At 36.2% G+C, this 22,746-nt stretch overlaps 1 protein-coding gene across 1 annotated transcript in view; it reads right to left on the bottom strand.

Moving 5' to 3' along the window:
* Positions 1-22,746, bottom strand: part of Tpp2 (tripeptidyl peptidase 2) — a gene marked incomplete at its 3' end in the record, with an annotated part of 76,312 nt that overhangs the window by 8,872 nt on the left and 44,694 nt on the right. Inside the window, exons 11-23 of the mRNA XM_028781356.1 lie at positions 21,037-21,185; positions 19,555-19,670; positions 18,615-18,783; positions 17,220-17,377; positions 16,520-16,596; positions 9,085-9,191; positions 7,199-7,353; positions 5,816-5,932; positions 5,511-5,611; positions 4,467-4,563; positions 3,538-3,675; positions 1,997-2,241; positions 1,696-1,774 (exon numbers count right to left, since the gene is read on the bottom strand). Coding sequence (XP_028637189.1) covers positions 1,696-1,774; positions 1,997-2,241; positions 3,538-3,675; positions 4,467-4,563; positions 5,511-5,611; positions 5,816-5,932; positions 7,199-7,353; positions 9,085-9,191; positions 16,520-16,596; positions 17,220-17,377; positions 18,615-18,783; positions 19,555-19,670; positions 21,037-21,185 — 1,708 coding nt within the window. The remainder of the gene's footprint in view (positions 1-1,695; positions 1,775-1,996; positions 2,242-3,537; positions 3,676-4,466; positions 4,564-5,510; positions 5,612-5,815; positions 5,933-7,198; positions 7,354-9,084; positions 9,192-16,519; positions 16,597-17,219; positions 17,378-18,614; positions 18,784-19,554; positions 19,671-21,036; positions 21,186-22,746) is intronic.

Here is a 22,746-nt window from a genome sequence, read left to right on the forward strand (position 1 = left end):
CTTTTAAAGAAAGCAGCACTGCCATGCCGATTTTTAAAAATAAAAATGTAATCAAATATGCCATTTTAAGGCAAAGTTCTTTCTAGCATTTTATTTAAAATAGTGATTAAATTCCATTATCATTAAAACATTTAAAAAAAAAAAACACTGAAATTTAGCTGACAGTCTGCAGAGTCTGATTGTATATAGGAGGTCACAACCATCACACAAGCCTAAGTCGCTCTTTAAAAAAAAAACCAAAAAACCAACAACCAAACAAAAAGCAAACAAAAAATAAAAAACTAAAGTAACATTCAGGGCTACAATGAAAGCAAAGTGAAGTAAAATGGCATTTCCTTTCCAACTACCAAAATGTAGGAAGAATAAAACTGCTGAGAAAAGTTTAAATAAAGGACCCAATGGCAATTATACTCAATAATTTTAGATTATTGCTATTTTCTTATAAGCAACCTTTCTATCTATAGTCAGCTAGCAACAATCAATTCCAAGCACTTATAATTTCAATCTTGCCTCTGATAGTATTGTCAGGAAGTACTATTTCTGAATCCTTATAAGAATATTTCTGCCAATAATTCTTTTCTGCTATACTTTCCATGAGAAGTGGACTTCTGAGATGAATTATCTATCATCTGGGTGAAAAACTCAGTTGAAGTCCCGTAGAAGCAGATATCTAGGTAAATCTACAAAAAGATCTATGAGGATTTCTTAAATCAGTTCAAGAACAAAGTCCAGTATCAAGTGCTGATTTACTTCAAATGACACTGAAGTATGTATGAGTAAGAGTACACACTGAAATGCACCCTGAGAGATGTCAAGGTAAACATTTTCTAAGCACAAAATCCCCAAATTATTCCTCAGTGGCTATGAATATATGACCTTGGTTGAACAGTGACAAGAAAAATACATTTCAAGATAAACGAGATGAGTTCACTCTGACAAAAGCATTTATAGACCCCAGGATTAGGTTAAGTAGACTTAAATAGTTTTGTATGAACTAATGCTAAATGAGAAATGCACAGATGTAAGACTTGTATTACACCAAAATGAACTATGATTAAGGGTGACAGATCCACATAAAAAAAATTTTCTGCAACAAATCTGTAATAAAAACAAGATGGAAAAACCTGAAATAAATACCTTTAAGTTTCTAATAACAGTTATCTTTAAACTAGAAACAAAAAGCATCATTTTGAAATTATAAAAAGCAATACCACAAGAAGCACTGTACATTTATCCACATAATTATACAAGACCTCAACAAGCCTTCACAAGTGTGAGAGCCAATATCCATTAATAAAAATTCTTCAGATTGGTTTTTATAAACAAATGAAGAGATTTGACTTATTACAATATCTACAATATGTTGGCTGAAATTCTAGGGCATGCTATTATTTTACATATCCCATTTGCTTCAACCAATTATGACCTGGATGTCAAGAACTATAGGAACTGAGGTGGGATAGGTTTAGGGCATGAGGCTTGTGGAAAAGAACATAAAATATTTTTAAATGACACATTTTAAAAGGTACCAAATATGAATCCACCTTCACTAACAGCTCAAGAAAAAGAAAAACAATTACTGTTCCCTCCTTGCAAGTATTCTTTCACCAATTCTGAACCATGGACTTAAAGCCCATCTTCAAAGGGATAGGAAATTTTAAACATGTACTTTCAGTGTAAAACACTAGTACTTACAGCTTTCTTTCCAAGCTCAGTCTTTGACAATGTCAAGGAGCCTGCAAGGTAGCATCCGGGTCCTGCCCCCTTAGGTATTCTAATGAGAGAATTAAAAAGGGAAAAAGTAACAAAAGAAAAAGTTTCACAAAAATACTTAGAGGAAAACCATCAAAATAATTCCAAACTGAAATATTTCCCATGTCCAAATTTTCAAAAATCAAACTGAGAAATAACTTCAGACTAAAATGATAGCAAATTATAAATCTAGATTAACATATGAACTATAATGTCATTCAGTATCATCAACATCAACACTTACTTATCATCAGGTAAGGAAGTAACAAAGAATGGCTGATTATATTTGGGTGGTAATGTTAAACTGCTTGATTTCTTCTTTCCTAGAAGTGCAAGGCTATGATTTTCATGAATATCTAAGCTCAAGGTATTAGACAACCTATGTGAAACAATAAACGGAAGATCTTTGAGACGATCCAAATCACTGATTTGCTCGTGACGAATCTGTAATCGAATTGTATAATCTCCTTTCTCCAGTTTCAAAGAATACTAAAAAAAAAAAAAAAAAAGTTTAGTTCAGTAAAATGAGAGTAAAAGGATAAAAGATTCCATTTACAGAATGTACAAGGTATGAGACATCTATACACAGTGGTATCTAGGGTGCTAGTGAGCAGGGAGAATTTCAGTATCAAGTGGCTCGCCTGTCAGTGTCATACACGAACTCAAGTAAGGCCTGACCCCATGTCCTCACTCTTTGCACCACAGCATATCGACACATCCACACAATCAATGTTTATACATAACTAAGAATCAAGCATATTTTTGTTTACGGGTCATAAAAAACATGAAGTAGTAGTCAAAAAGTCAAAATTAAATTTGTATATTATCTAAAACATTCATTCATGTGTATGCACATGTATGGCTTCTGTTAAACTTTACATTTTAACTGTGAAGTGTGACATCCCTTTATGACAAGCAGGGAAAACAAGGAGCCAGTAGAGATTAAGAAATGTAAAGCTACTGCATCCCACCTTGCAAACATAACACGCTCATGGAATAGAGATGCTGTCAGTATTCTGCAGAAGCAGTGTCTTCTGAGGCAATGTGAGATGTAACTCAAGTGACATTCCTGACTACAGAGATGAGACTGCTTCTTGCTTAACAGGGGAAAACTAAGATCATTCCTAAAATGCAAAAGCTTCCATATAAAATTTTTATTATTTAATTATTTAATTATTTTATTATTAAGCAAAAAATCATGAGCATTTCAGGAAAAATATCTATTTCTTCTAATGCAATTTCAACCAGAGACAAAATTTTAAAGTAGTTATATGTCAAGTGATTTTCTTTTCCTTTAGTGTCTGTGGAAAAAAAAAAGTGCATAGCATACAGTTCAATGCTCAGTACAATTCCAGATCTGAAGGAATAAACTAAAACCACCAGGTCTTATTAACCCCAGTGTTCCACTCAGACCTAGGGTCACTTTACAGTCTCTCATTCACTGTCTATATTTAAGTAAGTATAACCAGTGTGTAGTATATCTGCAACAAACAGATATACTAGGACTAGAGGTCTAATCTAGTGGACAAGAACATGCTGAGCATGTGCAAAGTCCTGGCTGTAGTCCCTTCTCAACTAAAATTGCTCTGCTGGCTGGTATTTGAAAGCAACATCTTCTAGTATGTGGCAGAAAAGCTGTCAAGTTGCTTAATAACTACAATAAGCAAATGAGATTTCTATAGGTGTCAAAAAATTGAATGTAACTTTTTATGGTATTAAAAAAAAACCTTTAAGTATTATACCTTAATAAGAAATTTGGGATTTATTACTTTTTATAATTTATACCTGATGTGGATAGGCATCACCTGAGCCCATCTGTCTTTTGTTCTGGTCAAAAATAATCCACAACTGACTGTCAAATTCTGACTCATATAACAATTCACAAAGGAGTGGACAACTAGGTGTTACTTCTCCGCTCTTGGGCTATCAAAAAAACAAAAAAAAACAATTATTGATATGATTTATATATAATATCAATAACACTGTCTCAAAAAAGTATCCAATAGTTACTACCTTGGCATTAAATAGATGCACTTTTGGAAACTTTAAAATCTACAAACCTAGTGCTCTTCCTACACACACACATATATTTCTAACAAATATATATAGCTCTAACACAGTCTCTTATTTCTTTATAAAATTAGAATCTAACAATTTATTGAAATCTACTCATATGTAACATTAAAACTAAATTCACATTATGCTTCAATAAAGTAGGCATAGAATGATAAGAGGAAGTACACTTGAGGTTCAAGGTGAGGGGCTGAAGATTCTATTGACCTTAGTGGAAGGAACAGGAAGGCATCTGGATGGGAACAGATGTCTTACTGCTGCAGCTGTGGTACTGACCAGCAGTCCTCCCAATTCCACCTCTTGTCTCTTTCTGCCTTTCCTATCTTTAATCCCTGCTCCATCCTCAGAGATTTTCCAACTTATGCTGGTGGGTTCTGGTACAGTGTACTGCCGGACTACAAGCCCAGTGAGTACCCTCTGAAACAATGTGGCCGAGTAACAACTCTTTCCTTTATGTTTTTCTATCTGTTACCTGTTCTAACAACAACAACAACAACAACAACAACAACAACAACAAAACCCTCAATAAATTATGAATAAAAACTAGGTCTCAAAGACAAGCCACGTCTTTCCATCTGTGATTTCACAGTACATAAAATGAGAATTTACTATACAGGTATCTTTTACTAGGAAACACATACCTGATGAAAGCTGTAAGTCAGGACCATTTCATAAAGCTGGCGATTATTTGGCAAAACATCCCTTGATCCTAAAGGTCTGGTTTTTGCATTTACTGGGCTGTAACAAGGCAACTGCATCACTGAATTAAATCAAGTCCTCATTTAAAGAAAGCAGTTAAACATGGCAGGTGAGGAGCACTCCTTAAACTGTCTTTCATAATAAACTGTACAATCTTTCAAATATTAATATATAGTCCATATTGACTAAATTACTGCAATACTACAAAGACATGAACAGAAGTTCATGATCAAAAGCACTTAAAAATGTTACCACAGAGCTCTTGGCAGAGGCAAATCCCAACACTTGGATGATGATTACCAGTAAGAGTTAAAGGACATTTTGGATGTGTGCACTCACTCACACGTGCTGGTACTGAGCACAGGCATGGCTGGGCCATATCATATGCCAAGAGAATAGGTACTCCTTGTCCTAAGGCAATGACACTGCCAAGGTATCAGCAACAGAACACCAACGTTGGAAAATCCTGCTTCCACAGTGAGTTTATGACATACACTCAGGACAAATTTCTTTTACTGTCAATGAGATTTTCTGGTGCTGAATTTTTCAAACAATGAACAATGCATTCACAAAATAAAAACATGACATTGTTAATTTGTTTTGTTGTAATACGTGAGATTAATTGAGGGTCTTACACATGGAAAGCAAATATTATTGCTAAGCAGTTCCTTAATCCTTTTTCTCAACTTTTTGAGTTATCCAGGTAGCCTTGAATTTGCTTTTCTCCTGTCTCAATCTCAACTGCTCATTTGTTTTGTCAAGAAATGAAATGGCCAATATATAGAGACACTACTGACGATAAGATCAGTGAGGGCAGAAAGCAACGCTGAGCCACATTTTGGAAACTCAAAAGGATTCTTAGACTGCAATTTTTTCTTTTTTTGATGCTAGCATCACATAGATGAAAATTTGAAAAACGAATAAAAAGCAATAAAAAATTCTTCCATTAACATTCAATTTTCATAGCTCTTAAAACAATGAGATACCGTAGTGTTTGCACCCAGCTCTTCAAAGTTATGCAAGGAGCCAGATCTTCATACTTTAAAGAGGACTGAACATCAAAACGATTGATTCCTTCAGATGCATGCTATAAAACATATTTAAAAATTAATTTCTCAGACATTAATAGACAATATTTTATATATACGTTCATTAATGCAAGTTTTAATACTCGTGAATGAATATATTCAGATTTATAGATTAGTTTCTAATTAAGTTTTACATCTACCACAGAAGTTATTTTTCATAACAAAAATGATACTGAAAATAATGAGAATGTTATAGTACTTACAATGTTTAACTGTGGTGCAGTACACACTATCCCGTGGAATGATATGGTATAATCAATATTGACATCACTGAGACTTGCCCACCAACGAGCAATACAAAATTCAATTGCTTTCCCACCCTGGAAATAAAAATAAAAATGTTAAAGAATGAATGTGTTTTCTAATTCTTCCTCATATCACAAAATATTACCTGTTTCAAAACAAAACTTTTATTTGTAACAAGAAGCAAAATATTTTATCATTATCTACTTATATTTATTTATTTATGCACATAGTACATTAATAATAAAAAACCCTAGTACCAATTTAAACATAATTAAGATTCATAATGAGAGGAAATATTACAAAATTTATACAGCATATTCAATAGGCATGAATAAATTTTGGTTTCAGAGCCACCTAGCAACTTAAGTATCAATTTTAAAAGAGTAAACTAAGCCCTGTTGTACCAGTACATTTAAGGAGATGAATAAAGCTAACGTCACCCCATTTCAAAGTAACAGAGACATAAGAGACATAATGATGTCATCGAAGGAAATGAAAACCCAAAGGAGCAAGCATGGCAAGCACAGCAGCATATTCACCTTCCATAAAGGAAAGACTAACCATTATAAACATGGGTAAAAAGAGAGACCTGACAACAATTTTGTCTGCAAATTAAACTACTTTATAGATTCTTAACAATAGAACTTTAAGTAAGATAACAAGTGCCAATGTAAATGAAGACCCAAGATTAGAACTTTTATTTGACAGAAGTATCAGCATTAAAGAGATATGAATACTGGTTGGGGTACAATTCATCTACTTGCCTTAGATGCACAGACCCTGAGTTCTACCATAGCACTTTAAGAAAGGGAGAATAGAGGAGGAAAATTCACTTCTGAAACACAGCTTAAATTTTATTTATTAGCATAGATTCCCACTATGTAAATCAAGCTGGTCTTGGAGATCTTCCTAATTCTCCTGCCTCTCGATTGCTAGGAATAAAGTTAAGTACTATGATAACTGGTTTGGTTTTCAGTACTTTTTTTTAAAAGATTGATTTATTTTTGTTTTACGGATACAAATGTTTTGCTTGCATTGGGTCCTTTCCCAGTGCATGAGAAGATCAGAAAGGGCATAGGATCCCTTGGAACTGGAGTTACAGATGGTTGTAAGCTGCCCAGTGGGTATTGTGAGCTGAAGCAGACTCTTCTACAAAGGCAGCAAGTAATCTTAAGCCCCAAGTCTTCTCTCAAGCGCTGGATTTCAGTACTTTTCATTAAATTACCAATCATCCTACCTTATCTGACAGGCATGAATAGAATCCGAATCTCTTAACATGGTCTATGTACAACCTATAATGTCTTGGGAGTGTTCTGGATTTTCCTGTTGGATAAACTTACCAGAACAGGAAAGGCTTCAATCAGTGTTCCCTTTTCTGGAAGGGAACAAAACTTATAAAATTCATGACTTCGATACGCTCTTTGCTTCACAAGCTGTACTGCATGAAGAACAAATTTTGCTGATACCTCAGAAGAACATGAACACACAGTAACTTCTAAAATAAAGAAATTAAATTTTAAGTGGACAAGAATTAAAATGCTCATAAAATGGTTAGTTATTATTATTAAATTATTAAAATTTCATCTGTTTAAGTAACAATAAAATATAATAATATTTTATTATGGTTTAGATGTATTTATATTTTACACATGAGTGTTTGTATTCATGTGTGTCTACAACACGTGCATATCTGGTGCCTGATAAAGAGCTCATTGGATACTTGGGAACTGGAGCTATAAACAGTTGGGAGCCTGTGTGGGTTCTGGGAATCAAATCTCTCTGGAAGAGCAAGTGCTCTTCACCATTCTTCTCTCCAATCTCTAAACTGTTATTTTCAAAGGAAAGCTGTAAGCTTTGTGAAACAAAGAACAAAGTATGTGTATAGATGATATTCTTTAAGAAATAAATCATTTTTAAGCAAGCAACAATCCTTATTACAGACATTAGGAAAGAACAAAACTGTTTCTAAATCTATACACACTTATAATCAGGACATTGAAAACCACTCTCCTTTCTCTTGTTTTAATTGGAAAGAAAATTAATTCCCAATAAAATGATTATAATTTTAGAAACTCCAAATTATCATGGCTAAGTTTTCATCCTAGCTTACTCTTGTATGTATTTCTATTTCTTACCCCAAAGTATCACTATTAGAAGCACACCTGCTTATTAGCTTTACTGTACTGCATGGCCAGAGGTAAACCAAAATCATGAAGAGACAAGATTATTAGGAACATTTGCTCTAATTTAAGGGCACCAAAATAAGGTTCAGTTCATTTTGGTTCTTACAGACCAGGGGACAGAGGGGAAATTAACTAATTGCTACAAGTACATATATGATGCTTTGACAATATTTTGAATGGTTTGAAATAGAACATTTGTAATCTAACACTGTGAAATGACATGGCAACATTTTCATTCTATACCATTCAATGCTTTATAGCAATAACCACCGTCTCAAACTCTACATGTTTTCCACAACTATATATCATAAGAAAATTATATTTACTGACTTATCAACAAAGTGTCTTTCTTTTTCTTAATTAAAGAAAACAGACTCTGAGTAAACTAAAAGGGCTGGGCAGAAATGAGTAATTTCTGTAAGAGTTTTATTGTATAGTATTACTATTAATGAATTTTATCAGAGCCCTGGGCTACACAACCCCAAGAGGCCCTACGTAAATACTGCAGTACAGCGAATTCCACAACATGACTATAAAATAGCCTACAATGACAACTCACAATTATAGCTGTAAATAGCTTTTGGTCACTGAATACACTGAACAATTAAAAGGTGAGTACACCAAACTGTTAAAGAGTATGAAGATTACCTTAGCATAGATGAAACATTTTATAACTGTCTATTCTTACAGAAAAGAGTAAGTAGTGTCAGTTAAGATAGAAACTCAGCTATGTAAAACAAGGTGTTCCAAGTTAAATAGTAGCCTACACCTAAGCCCAGATTCATTCCCCAAAGCGGTGTCTTCCCACAACTTCATTCTACCTCTTTCTCAACAAGTCAGTCAGAGTTCTGGTAAGGTATTCTATAGAAAAGCCCTCTCTAGAAGCAGTCCTCCTAAGGGCCTAGCATAGACATAGAATATACAAAGAGTAACTCCTAAGAACTCTAAGCAAGAAATCAAAACAGCAATAGCACATCACCAACAGTTTACAAATTCTCTAATAGATTTAAAAAACAAAAACTTCAGAGACAAATTTTACTTACCAGCCCAGGTTGCCCCCTCAGGAACCTCAACAAAATGTCTTCGAATCTGACCAGGTTTAAAATGTACATCTGTAAAGGCTAGATCATAATGTGATGACTCATTTACTCTGAAAATTAAAAAAAAAAAACCCTTGATACTCTAAAAACTATATATTATAACAATAAATTCATCAATACTCTAGATGTTATCCAACAGATGTAGGAGAACAGTTTGCTAGAAATAAACCCTGAAACTTGCGGTAAGTTGGTAATCAACTGTAAGCACAGTACTACCTCATTTTGTAACACAGCAGTAGATATAACCTCTGACAGCAGCACACAGATGATCTACTCACCTATTTTTATACCTTGTAACAGAAACAGTAAAAAGATTATGCTTGTCTTCTGTTCTGTTTAAAGGAATTTTACAAAATTCACAGACTCTCAACTCTGATTTCTAAACAATAAAAATATGCTGATCCAGGGTTTCTCTGTGTACCTCCTAGCTGTCTTGGGACTCCCTTAATAAACCAGGCTGGTCTCAAATTCACAGGAGATCTGCCTACCTCTGCACCCCAAGTGCTGGGATTAAAGGTGTGCACCGCTAAATCCAGCTATGATTTTTGAATGTTAAAATAGAATTATATTTTGTGTCAGTAACAGTCTTACAGATGTATGAGTAAAACAAAATAAATTAAGTCCTGACATGCAGTTTCAAAATGCTCCAAAGACAAACTACTTCCACAAGCAATCAAAGAAATGTAAACATCAAATGGGTAACTATGTGCTATGGAAATAAAATGCAGGTTGCAATTACATACTCTTTAATTTTACAAAAAAGAAATGAGTACCTACTATCAATGCGGTACTGTTATTTGTACCTAGAAATATTCCAGTGAGTAAAATATAACTCTTTTGCCTTGTGGCTGGGACAGACACCTAACTGGTCTGCCCCCGTGGAGACACCATACCTTAGACATCCTAGAGGAGCCACTGCTCAGAATCACAGGATTACAGGATCACAGAAACATCTGGACCCTGAGGAGTTCTGAAACCAGCAAGATAACTGGAAAGACAGGCTCCAGTCTGACACAGTGAGTGCAGGTAGCTCTAGAGATAACCAGATGGCAAAAGGCAAGTGCAAGAACATAAGCAAAGGAAACCAAAGTTACTTGGTATCACCAGAACCCAGTTCTCCCACAATAGCAAGCCCTGGACATCCCATCACACCACAAAAGCAGGATTCAGAATTAAAATCACTTCTCATGATGATGATAGTGGACTTTAAGAAGAACATAAATAACTACCTTAAAGAAGTACAGGAGAACACAGGTAGAAGCCCTTAAAGAGGAAACACAAAAATCCTTTAAAGAATTGCAAGAAAACACAACCAAATAGGTGAAGGAATTAAACAAAACCATCCAGGATCTAAAAATGGAAGTAGAAACAATAAAGAAATCTCAAAGGGAGACTATCCTGGAGATAGAAAACCTAGGAAAGAGATCAAGAGTCATAGATGCAAACATCACCAAAAGAATACAAAGAGATAGAAGAGAGAATCTCATGTGCAGAAGATATCATGGAAAAAATTGACACAACTGTCCAAGAAAATGCAAAACGCAAATCTCCTAACCCAAACCATGCAGCAAATCCAGGACACAATGAGAAGACCAAACCTTAGGATAATAGGTATAAATGAGGGTGAAGATTCCCAACTTAAAGGGCCAGTAAATATCTTAAACAAAATTATTGAGGAAAACTTCCCTAGAGAACGAGATGTCCATGAATATAAAGAAGCCTACAGAACTCCAAATAGACTAGACCAGAAAAGAAATACCTCCCATCACATAATAATCAAAACACCAAATGCACAAAACAAAGAAAGAATACTAAAAGCAGAAAGGGAAAAAGGTCGAGTAACATATAAAGTCAAAACTGTAAGAATTATACCAGACTTCTCACCAGAGACTATAAAAGCCAGAAGATCATGGACTGATATCTTACAGACCGTAAGAGAACACAAACGCCCGGCCAGACTTACTATACCCAGCAATTACTACTGATGGAGAAACCAAGATATTCCATGACAAATTTACACAATATCTTCCCACAAATCCAGCACTTCAAAGGATAATTGGTGGAAAACTCCAACACAAGGAGGGAAACTACAACCTAGAAAAATCAAGGAAGTAATCTTCCAACAACCCCAAAAGAATAAAGTTGCACAAATATAATTCCACATATAACAACAAAAATAACAGGAAGCAACAATCATCTTTCATTAATATCTCTTAATATCAATGGACTCAATTTTCCAACAAAAAGACATGGACTATCATTCTGGATACATAAACAGGACCCAGAATTTGGCTGCATACAGGAAACACACCTCAGTGAAAAAGACAAACACTACCTCAGAGTAAAAGGATGGAAAACAATTTTCCAAGCAAATGGTCCCAAGAAACAAGCTGGAGTAGCCATTCTAATATCAAATAAAATTGATTTTCAACCAAAAGTAATCAAAAAAGAAAAGGAAGGACACTTTATACTCATCAAAGGAAAAATCTACCAAGATGAACTCTCAATTCTGAACATCTATGCTCCAAATGCAAGGGCACCCACATACATAAAAGAAACTTTACTAAAGCTCAAAGCACACATTGCACCTCACACAATAATAGTGGGGGATTTCAACACCCCACTCTCAGCAATGGACAGATCATGGAAACAGAAACTAGACAGAGACACAATGAAACTAACAGAAGTTATGAACCAAATGGATTTAACTGATATCTATGGAACATTTCATCCTAAAACAATATACCTTTTTGTCAGCACCTCACGGTACCTTTTCCAAAATAGACCATATAATTGGTCACAAAACAGGCCTCAACAGATAAAAAAAGACTGAAATAATCCCATGTGTCCTATCAGATCACCATGGTCTAAGGCTGGTCTTTCATAATGACAAAACCAATGGAAAACCCACACGTACCTGGAAACTGAACAACGCTCTACTCAATGATGACTTGGTCAAGGAAGAAATAAAAAAATTAAAGACTTTTTAGAATTCAATGAAAATGAAGAAACATCATACCAAAACTTGTGGGACTCCATGAAAGCAGTGCTAAGAGGAAAACTCATAGCTCTAAGTGCCGACAAAGAGAAACTGGAGAGAGCATACACTAACAACTTGACAGGATACCTGAAAGCTCTAGAACAAAAAGAAACAAATACACCCAAGAGGAGTAGACAGCAGGAAATAATCAAACTCAGGGCTGATATCAACTAAGTAAAACAAAAAAGAATTATGCAAAATATCACCAAAATCATGAGCTGGTTCTTTGAGAAAATCAACAAGATAGATAAATCTTTAGCCAGACTAACCAGAGGGCACAGAGAGAGTATCCAAATCAATAAAATCAGAAACACTACCCAATTCGTTCTCTGAAGCTACAATCATGCTCATACCTAAACCTCAAAGACCCAACAAAGAAAGAGAACTTCAGACCAATTTCCCTTATGAACATCGATACAAAAATACTCAATAAAATTCTAGCAAACTGAATCCAAGAACAGATAAAAACAATAATCCATCATGATCAAGTAGGCTTTATCCCAGAAATGCAGGGATGGTTCAATATTCGGAAATCCATCAATGTAATCTAACCAAGCAAATGAAAGATCTGTATAACAAGAACTTCAAGTCTCTGAAGAAAGAAATCGAAGAAGATCTCAGAAGATGGAAAGATCTCCCATGCTCATGGATTGGCAGGATTAATTTAGTAAAAATGACCATCTTGCCAAAAGCAATCTACAGATTCAATGCAATCCCCATCAAAATTCTAAATCAATTCTTCATAGAGATAGAAAGAGCAATTTGCAAATACATTTGGAATAACAAAAAACCCAGGATATCGAGAACTATTCTCAACAATAAAAGAACTTCTGGGGGAATCATCATCATTGACCTCTAACTGTACTACAGAGCAATAGTGATAAAAACTGCATGGTATTGATACAGAGACAGGCAGGTAGATCAATGGAATAGAATTGAAGACCCAGAAATGAACCCACACACCTATGGTCACTTGATTTTTGACAAAGGAGCTAAAGCCATCTAGTGGGAAAAGGATAGCATTTTCAACAAATGGTGCTGGTTCAACTGGAGGTCAGCATGTAGAAGAATGCAAATCTTCTCCATTCTTATCCCCTTGTACAAAGCTCAAGTCCAAGTGGATAAAGGACCTCCACATAAAACCAGATACACTGAAACTAATAGGAGAGAAGGTGGGGAAGACCCTCGAATACCTAGGCACAGGGGAAAAGTTCCTGAACAGAACATCAATGGCTTATGTTCTAAGATCAAGAATTGACAAATGGAGGCCTGTCATACATGTATGCTAACACAAAGTCTTGGGTCTCTGTGGAAAAACATTGAAACAGATGGCTATAAGCTCTTATAACCAGGCAGCTTTTGTGGAAATTTACCAGCCTGAGTAGTCATAGACCTTGTAAATAGGTAGCCTTGGAGAATAGTACCAACTTAGATAAGGACAAGTGAATCATAGGCAGAGTCATAGTGACCTGTCTCCTGAGCATTCATCCAGCCGATACCCTGTTCTGAAAGATAGCTGTAACCCCCTGAACACTCATGCTCCGGTGTCATCTCCTTCCCCACATCCTGCCTTTTTGTGTTTATAACCCCCGTGTGAACAAGTAAAAATTACGATTTGATTTAAAAATAAATTAAAAAAAAAAGAATTGACAAATGGGACCTCATAAAATTGCAAAGCTTCAGTAAGGGAAAGGACACTGTCAATAGGACAAAATGGTAACCAACAGATTGGGAAAAGATCTTTACCAATCCTACATCTGATAGAAGGATAATATCCAATATATACAAAGAACTCAAGAAATTAGACTCCAGACAACCAAATAAACCTATTAAAAAATGGGGTACAGAGCTAAACAAAGAATTTTTAACTGAGGAAACTCAAATGGCCAGGAAGCACCTTAAGAAATGTTCAACATCCTCAGTCATCAGGGAAATGCAAATCAAAATAACCCTGAGATTCCACTTCACACCCGTCAGAATGGCTAAGATCAAAAACTCAGGTGATAGTAGATGCTGGCGAGGATGTGGAGAAAGAGGAACACTCCTCCATTGTTGGTGGGATTGCAAGCTGGTACAACCACTTTGGAAATCAGTGTGGCGATTCCTCAGAAATTGGACATAGCAGTACTTGAGGACCTAGCTATACCACTCCTGGGCATATACTCAGAAGATGCTCCAACATATAACAAAGACATATGCACCACTATGTTCATAGCAGCCTTATTTATAATAGCCAGAAGCTGGAAATAACCCAGATGTCCTTCAATAGAGGAATGGATAAAAAAAATGTGGTACATTTACACAATGGAGTATTACTCAACTATTAAAAGCAATGAATTTGAGAAATTCTTAGGTAAATGGATGGAACTAGAAAATATCATCCTGAGTGAGGTAACCCAATCACAAAAGAACACACACATGGTATGCACTCACTGATAAGTGGATATTAGCCCAGAAGCTCGCAATACCAAAGATACATTTCACAGACCACATGAAGCTCATGAAGGAAGATCAAAGTGTGGGTGCTTTGGTCCTTCTTAGGAGTAACAAAATACTCAAGGGAGCAAATATGGAGACAAAGTGTGGGACAGAAACTGAAGGAGGGGCCGCCTGAAGACTATTCCACCTGGGTATCCATCCCATGTACCGTCACCAAAGGTAGACACTGATGTGGATGTCAGGAAGTGCATGCTGACAGGAACCTGATACAGCTGTCTCCTTAGAGGTCTGCCAGAGTTGGACATATTCAGAGGTAGATGCTCACAGCTAACCATTGATCTGATCAAGGGGTTCCCAATGGAGGAGTTAGAGAGAAGACTGAAGGAGCTGAAAGGGTTTGCCAATCCATGAGGAGAGCAACAATACCAATCAACCAGAGCTCCCAGGGTCTTAACCACCAGCCTGGGAGCACATGATTCCAGCTGTATATGTAGGGGAGGATGGCCTTTTCAGGCATAGGTGGGAGAGGAGATCCTTGGTCCCATGAAGGCAGGACACTGAGTGTAGGGGAATTCGAGGGTGGGGAGGTGGGAATGTGGGGGTAGGTGGGGGCACATCCTCATAGAAACAGGAGGAGGGGGGATGAGATAGAGGTTCCTGGGTGTATGTGTGTGTGTGGGGGGATGGGATGGAGTAAGGGGATAGCATCTGAAATGTAAATATAATATCAAATAAAAAAAAAAAGGATATAACCCTTTCTTTGCTCTATAACAAACTGATAGGGAGAGAAAAGACATTTACTATAGCAAGCTCCAGAAAGGAATTGTTAGAGAAAAATCGAAGAATGGTTAGATCCTAAGAGTGAGCCTGCAGATTGTTGAAAGTCTTGTCTAAATTCCCACTGAACTTACACAAAGCATGTAACGGAGAATTTAACTGTGATGTAATTTTCCCATGTGCATGCCATAATTTAATCTCATCATTTTTATCCTGTAGACCTCATTGGCTGAGGCCTATTACATAATTAATATTCAACTCAAATACCATCCCCCAAAGGTATTAATTTAGAATGTGTAAATACAACTTACATCCTCAGAGGACTTGCAATCAAATGATACATATTAAATTAAAAAACAAATGGGAATAGATTAGCTGAGGAATGTCCAGGAGCTTGTAAAAAGTGCTGAAGTACAGAACGAAGGAACTCCCCTCACCTAGAATAACCAGAAATAAGTCTGGCTATTTAGCAGACAGGCAAATGAGGTAAAGGAACCAATAATACAAATGCATAATAAATACTGAGCAAACCATGAGTGTCATGAGATGGAGATGGTTAAAATATGTACTTTGGCATACTCAGTAGTAGGAAGCCACCTGGGACTGTAATTTTAAGTTATTCTTGTGGGCTTTTTTAAGGAATGTAAACCTGATCCTTAAGAAATGCTCCTGGTGGGTTTGAAGCTGGAAGCAATATTATCAAAGTTAAAATCCCGATTCCAGGATGCTTAAAATGGAAAGAATAAGGCTGAAAATAGAAAGTGTTTAAAAGCATCAGGAGAGCATAATCACATACAAAGGAAGGTAAAGCAGGGCGCAAACGAAGAGGGTAAAGAATCACTACTGAGGAAGTGAGAAAAGAAGTAAAATGAAGGCAGAAACAGTCTCTCAATTGGGAGTCACTGGTACTATGGGCAAAGACATTTCAATAGAAGGTGGGCAGATGCCAGGTACCCTCAACTAATAATTAATAGAAACAGCATTAGGAGCAGAACCTAGTTACCTGCTTCTGTCCTACTCTTTCTAGTTACTTGCTTCTGGGCAATCCATCAAAAATCCATACTGAATCACATATAGGCATTAACAATTTATACATAATAATAACCTAAACATCTTACGTACTTTGCTGCTATAACTGCAGTGATTGGAACTCTGAATAGAGGACCTGCATTGGGGGATGCTATATCATAGCCACATACCTTGAGGAAAGAAAAAAAAAAGTTGTAAAACAGAAAGTAGAAGGTGTAATGCAAGCATAGAATCATCTAATCTTAAAATTAAAGGTCTAACAGGTAAGTTAATACTAGATTACTGACACTAATTCACATAATAACCCAAAGTCCTAACAATCACATACCAAATCATGACTGAGATGGACAGGTAATAAGGTATCAAGTTAAAAAAGGAAGCATCTTAATTATTCTCTACCTCAAACTAAAACTTAGTATTACAAATACTTTTGTAGAAAGATTAGTTATACGATACTATTCTTTGTTTATTTACAACTGCCAGGTTTAACAAATCTTTCCTCTAAATAGTAATGCTAACCATAGCACAAGTTTAGCTACATTGCATAATTAACAAAGTACAGAGGCCTGATCAAAAAAGCTTTGCTATCTGTATCTCCCCCTAGCCTTCTTCACAGAAGGATGCAACACTGTATAACTTACTGCTTAAGTAGATACAGAAAAGCTAGAAAATCTAGCAAGTGAAAAGGTATATAGTTTTTTTTAATGAGAGAAAAAAACATAATACATCAGGGATTGTTTACTTTTACCTCTTAAAACATTTCAAAGAGAAAATAAAATAGACGTGACAATACCTCTGTATAATGTAACCCTTCTCTTAAGCCCCTGGGGTCCACACGTATGTTTATGTGCCGACATTGATTCATGAGTTCCAAATGGCTGGGACACTGAACCCAAGATGAATTCGAAGTTAAAGCTAAATGAAGCTGAAAGGATATTTTTTCAGAGTTTTCTGGCATTTAAAAAAAAAATCAAAAATTAAACTCAGCATTTCCTCTTTTTCCTGGGAAGTTCTATGTTCTATCAAGAAAATTTACTTCAGTCAACTGTATAATGCATTAGACAGGACACCCAAATTATAACTTAAACAAAAAATGCAGAATCTTCTTGTGATTCACACATATTTTCATCCAACACTGCTAAGCCTTATAAACAGTTTAGTAGATCTTTTGTATCACTGCACACAGAGATCAAGCAGCTGACTAAAACAAACTGCCAGATATAAAAGGACAGTTTCTCACCTCCCCACAGTTGTGTTTACTTCCACAACTCACCTAAAGCTCTGTCTTCTATCAAAGGAATGAGATATGGACAGAAAGTTAATCTGTAATTTTATTACAGGCTTAAGAAAATTATGGGCCACTGAAGGCCTGGGCCCACTCTTTCCCTTCACTGTCAAGACATTGAACTGCCATGGTACTGGGGTTCCTAATTAATATTTTCCCAATGGAGGAGTTAGAGAGAAGACTGAAGGAGCTGAAAGGGTTTGCAGTCTCATGGGGAGAGCAACAATACCAACCCACCAGAACTCCCAGGGTCTAAACCACCAGCCTGGGAGCTCATAGGGAGGGACCCATGGTATATGTAGGGGAGGTTGGCCTTGTCGGGCATAGGTGGGAGAGGAAACCCTTAGTTCCATGAAGGTTGGACACTGAGTATGGGGGAATTCGAGGGTGGGGAGGTGGGAGTAGAGGGTAGGTGAGGGCACATCCTCAGAGAACCAGGAGGAAGGGGGGTAGGATAGGGGGTTCCTTGGCCGGCGGTTGGGGGGTGGTGGGTGAATGGGGTAAGGGGATAACATCTGAAATGTAAATAAAATATCCAATAAAAAAATAAAATTTAAAAAAAATTTCCTCCAAATTTATTAAGCTTTAAAATAATCACTTGTTAATTTATATCTTCTAAGAACAGTGAGTGGTTTGGGTCATAACAAATCTTTCACAGTGGCTGCCTAAGACCATCAGAAAACACAGATATTTACATTACAATTCATAACTAACAAAATTACAATAATTTCATGGTTGGGAACCACCACAACATGAGGAATTGTATTAATTAGTAACAGTACTAGGAAGGAGGATAACCATTAGTTTAGAACATTAGACAAGCAAAGCAGCATTCTTCTTTTATTTACCATTCATTTAAGCCACAAATACAAATGGTTCTGCTATTGCCACCCTAGTACTTACCTGTGTTCTCTGGAAACACAGGCTCAATGCCAACACCATGATCTGAAGGAGCAGCCACCTGAACAGGATCTCGGAGGTAGATGCCACGGTTATTTCCAACTGTAACTGTAAAACCTAATCTGTTAGCAAATGATGTATTCTGAATGAGGTAGTCATAAGCTTTGTCAACCTAAAAGAATATAAATGGTAACGTGTAAATGGCTAGGTAAAGAAAATATTTTATGACAAATTATGAATCAATTAAATTTCAGCTGTAGTGAAGCTAATTCCTATATTCACTTCTTTAAACTAAATCAATACCACAGTTAAGATGGTAAACCAGCTGGGCAGTGGTAGCCCATGCCTTTACTCCCATCACATGGGAGAAAGACAAAGAGATATCTGTTTTGAAGCCAGCCTGGTCTACAGAGCAAGTTCCAGGACAGCCACAGCTACAAGAAACCCTGTCTCAAAAAAACCAAAAAACCAAAAAAACCCAAAAAAACAAAAAAACAAAAAAAAAAGGAAGGAAGCAAGGAAGCAAAGAAGGAAGGAAGGAAGGAAGGAAGGAAGGAAGGAAGGAAGGAAGGAAGGAAGGACAAAAGAGAAAGAAAAGAAGTAAATTTACATTTTTAAAGAAAATACCATTCTGATGATCTTCCACTTCAGTCTGCATTCACAGTTATTCTCACGTGATCTAAGGTCACTTAGTGACTTATGCCTGACCAAACCAATGCTTACTTTTACCACTGTGAATTTCTAATCTTTATACACCCTCAATGTTTCTTTTACTTAAATGTAGTTAATCTCTTTTACCTACAAAGAGTCTTTGTGCCCTTTTTGATTATAGTTCTATAATGGTTACATCTAGACTTTAGACATGCTGAATCACCATTATAAAGCAGTATTTACAACATTATCTCAATGCTTTCTAGTTATTTTTGTACACAGACAACAGTACCTGAATAATTCCATGTCCTTGGGCAAATACTTCTATATTGTCAGCTTTTACTGCAGTATTTTCTAGAGCTCTTCTGACTGAGTAAACAGTATAGTCAACATTATTTGCTTTCAGCCCTAAAAACAAACAAATAAATACCTTAGAAACTAATGTTAATGAACTCATTAGTTGAAACGCCCCTTCACCAAGATGTTAACACGTAAGTTCTTCTGCTGTCTTCTTTTGACATTCACTTCTAAATGTTTTCTTAAAAATTAAACAGTTGATTTAAACTGCTTGCATCACACAAATACTTTAGAAAAAAATTCATTGCATGCCAACCGGCAATCACATCAATGCAGGCTATGTAGATATGACATGGATGTACCAAGCAGGCATCTTAGGGGAATTCCAATGACATTTTCTTTAAAATATCATCGATTCAGCACTACAGTTGGTGACAGCAATTTTCAACTCAATTATATTTTATAATCACCAGTGGAACTTAAATCAAAAACACCTGACATGTTTCACAGCCGAACAGAATCTTCAATGTCCATGTACCATGTGATTACAGTATATAGCCAGATTTCAAACACTGAAAGCTATTGCCAACATATTACTCACTGTTAATGGATGAATACTATATACTATTTTTGTCCCCAAATCCTTCATATATGTTACCAGTAAGATATTGTAATATGCAAAAAAAAAAGTACTCCATGATGCAAACTAAGGAAGCTATAATTACATCCATAGGAATCCAGAAAAGATGAAAGTCCATTAGGAACAACTGGTAGATGAGCTGATTCTTATAGAATGTGTAAGTTTTCAACTCTGAAACATGGCAGAAAGGATTTGCAGGCAAGAGAGCTTAATACTCAAAGAGAGACGGTATGACCTTGAAATATTTCGTCAGTTTGAAAGAGTAGAAATAAGTAGAGACTAGGATTTGTCCTGGAGGTCTGACTCACCCTCAGGTGATTACTGACTGGGAATTGGAGGCAGACTACTCCTCCCCATTGTGGCTCATCCATACTGGGCATAGGAGAAAGTTACAAGAGTCAGAAAAAGAGAAAACAAGAAGAGGCAGGTGGGAGGTAAGACTTGAAGAGAACAGGTTTGCAGCAGAAGTCTGAGTTCTAAGTGACCTGATGACCCTATTTAATACTGCACAGCATTCAACACCTGATAATGTAGCATAAACATTTTCAATTTGTTTAAAGTTTGCCTTAATTCCATATCATCAAAGTAGTTCTGATGTTCTATCCACTGATTTAGCTACAGAACTAAAATATTATTTGATAATCAATAGTAGTCAATACATTTTATTTCCTGAAGGACTGAATACACACTCAAAAGATTATTATCCCATGAATCATTTTCTACTTTACATCTTATTCTGGGTCCAGGACATTTCTATTCTACCCACTCTCACCATGAGAACTTCAGAAAGCATAGCCTACAATAAAGAAAGGAGAGAGTAGTATGTAATATCCTTACCTGAAAGTACCAGGGCAATGCCACCACAAGCATTGGGGGAAGACATTGATGTTCCATTCATCAGCTGAGTCCCCCTCAATGTCCAGTTAGGCACAGAAGCAATAGCACCTCCTGGTGCACTGATACTCACACCAAGGGCCCCATCAGCACTAAACAGAAAAAAGGTGAAGATAGCTGGGCATGGACAATCTTTAAAAGGTCTCAATTGTAGTCCTAAATGATATCATAATTGCAGTTATTATAAAAGAAAAAAGACAGGAGACAAAGATATAATTAAGAGGCAATAATGGAAAAAGAATGACCAAACATTGCTAATTTCTCAACACACTTATTTTTTTTCCTTTTAAGTGAAATGTCTGTGCATAGGTATCTATGTTTATGTGAGAAAAGCATGGGGGTCAGCTATTTGAATGCTCTAACCCCTTAATGAGGGTATTTCTTTTACCTATACCAGAAAATTTTCACTTTGTCAGATAGAAACCTAATATCGCCTTATATGTAAGTTTAAAGTTTGAGGGAGAGTTTCTCTGTGTAGCCCTGGCAATCATGGAACTCGTTCTGTAGACCAGAATTGCCTTGACATCAGAGATCTGTCTGTCTCTGCCTCCTGTGTATTGGGATTAAAGGCATGCAACACCACCACCACATTAAAGAATTTTGAAATCATATGTGTGTGTGTGTGTGTATGTGTGTGTTTGTGCATGCTCACACAGAGGGAAGAAAGGGGTAGGGATGGGAGAAGAGAGAGAAGAGAGACAGAGAGACAGAGAAATAAAAAGCTATGCTATTGGGAGTTGGCCATAAGCTGGTGTCATGATATAACTGTGTAGGTCAGAAGACAACTTACAGGATTTGGCTTTACTACGTGGGGCCTGGGGATTAAACTCTAGTGGTATGTCTTGGCAGTGAGCAACTTTAACCAGCTGTAAGATCACAACAGCATCCAGCACAGCTCTATTCTCTGTCCCAAGGAAAGATATAAGGGACATACTATTTGCCCCACAGAGATTGTTGGATTTCCTATCATGATTCTTTCCCAAAGTAAGTGATGATTGTTTTTTTTTAAAACTCCTAGCTAAGAACACTAGGGTGATTTGATTTCAGTTCCCCAGAAAGTAGAATTCACTTCATCTATGCACAAATGAGTTGGTGGCAGTGCTTTCAAAACCTATTGGAAATATGATTAGGCTAGGTGCCAGTTAGTCTGTAAAATCATTCACTTATTGATGTGCAGATTTAGGGACAATTTTCACATTCCTGATGACAATATCTGTGGTATTTACCAATAGTCACAAAGAGCACGAGGTATTTAGCAACTAGAAGAAAGTTAATTACAAAGAGTCAAAAATGTAATGATTTTCTACTTTTTTAAAAGTAATTTCTCACTATCTTGTATATTAACTAATCATAAAGTACCTTTCATTGTTTACATTGCTAATCTAAAAATGAGTTTAATAAAGAACTAACAAACATTTAAAATTTGGAAAAATATTTTCTGTGGTTACTTTTAATTGTCAACTTGACAGTCTAGAATCATTTGACTGAGTAACTATGTAGATTGGGTGGGACTGTGAGAATGTTTGTAGATGACTAATAGAAGACCCAGCCTAAACATGGGAGGCATCATTTCCTGTGGCAGAGCCCTAGGATGACAACAGTGAACTGAGCACTACAAAGAAGCATGCATTCCATTCTATTCTCCCAAGCTTC

This window comes from Grammomys surdaster, unplaced genomic scaffold (assembly GCF_004785775.1).
Source record: "Grammomys surdaster isolate TR1022 unplaced genomic scaffold, NIH_TR_1.0 404, whole genome shotgun sequence".
Classification (NCBI taxonomy): Eukaryota; Metazoa; Chordata; class Mammalia; order Rodentia; family Muridae; genus Grammomys; species Grammomys surdaster.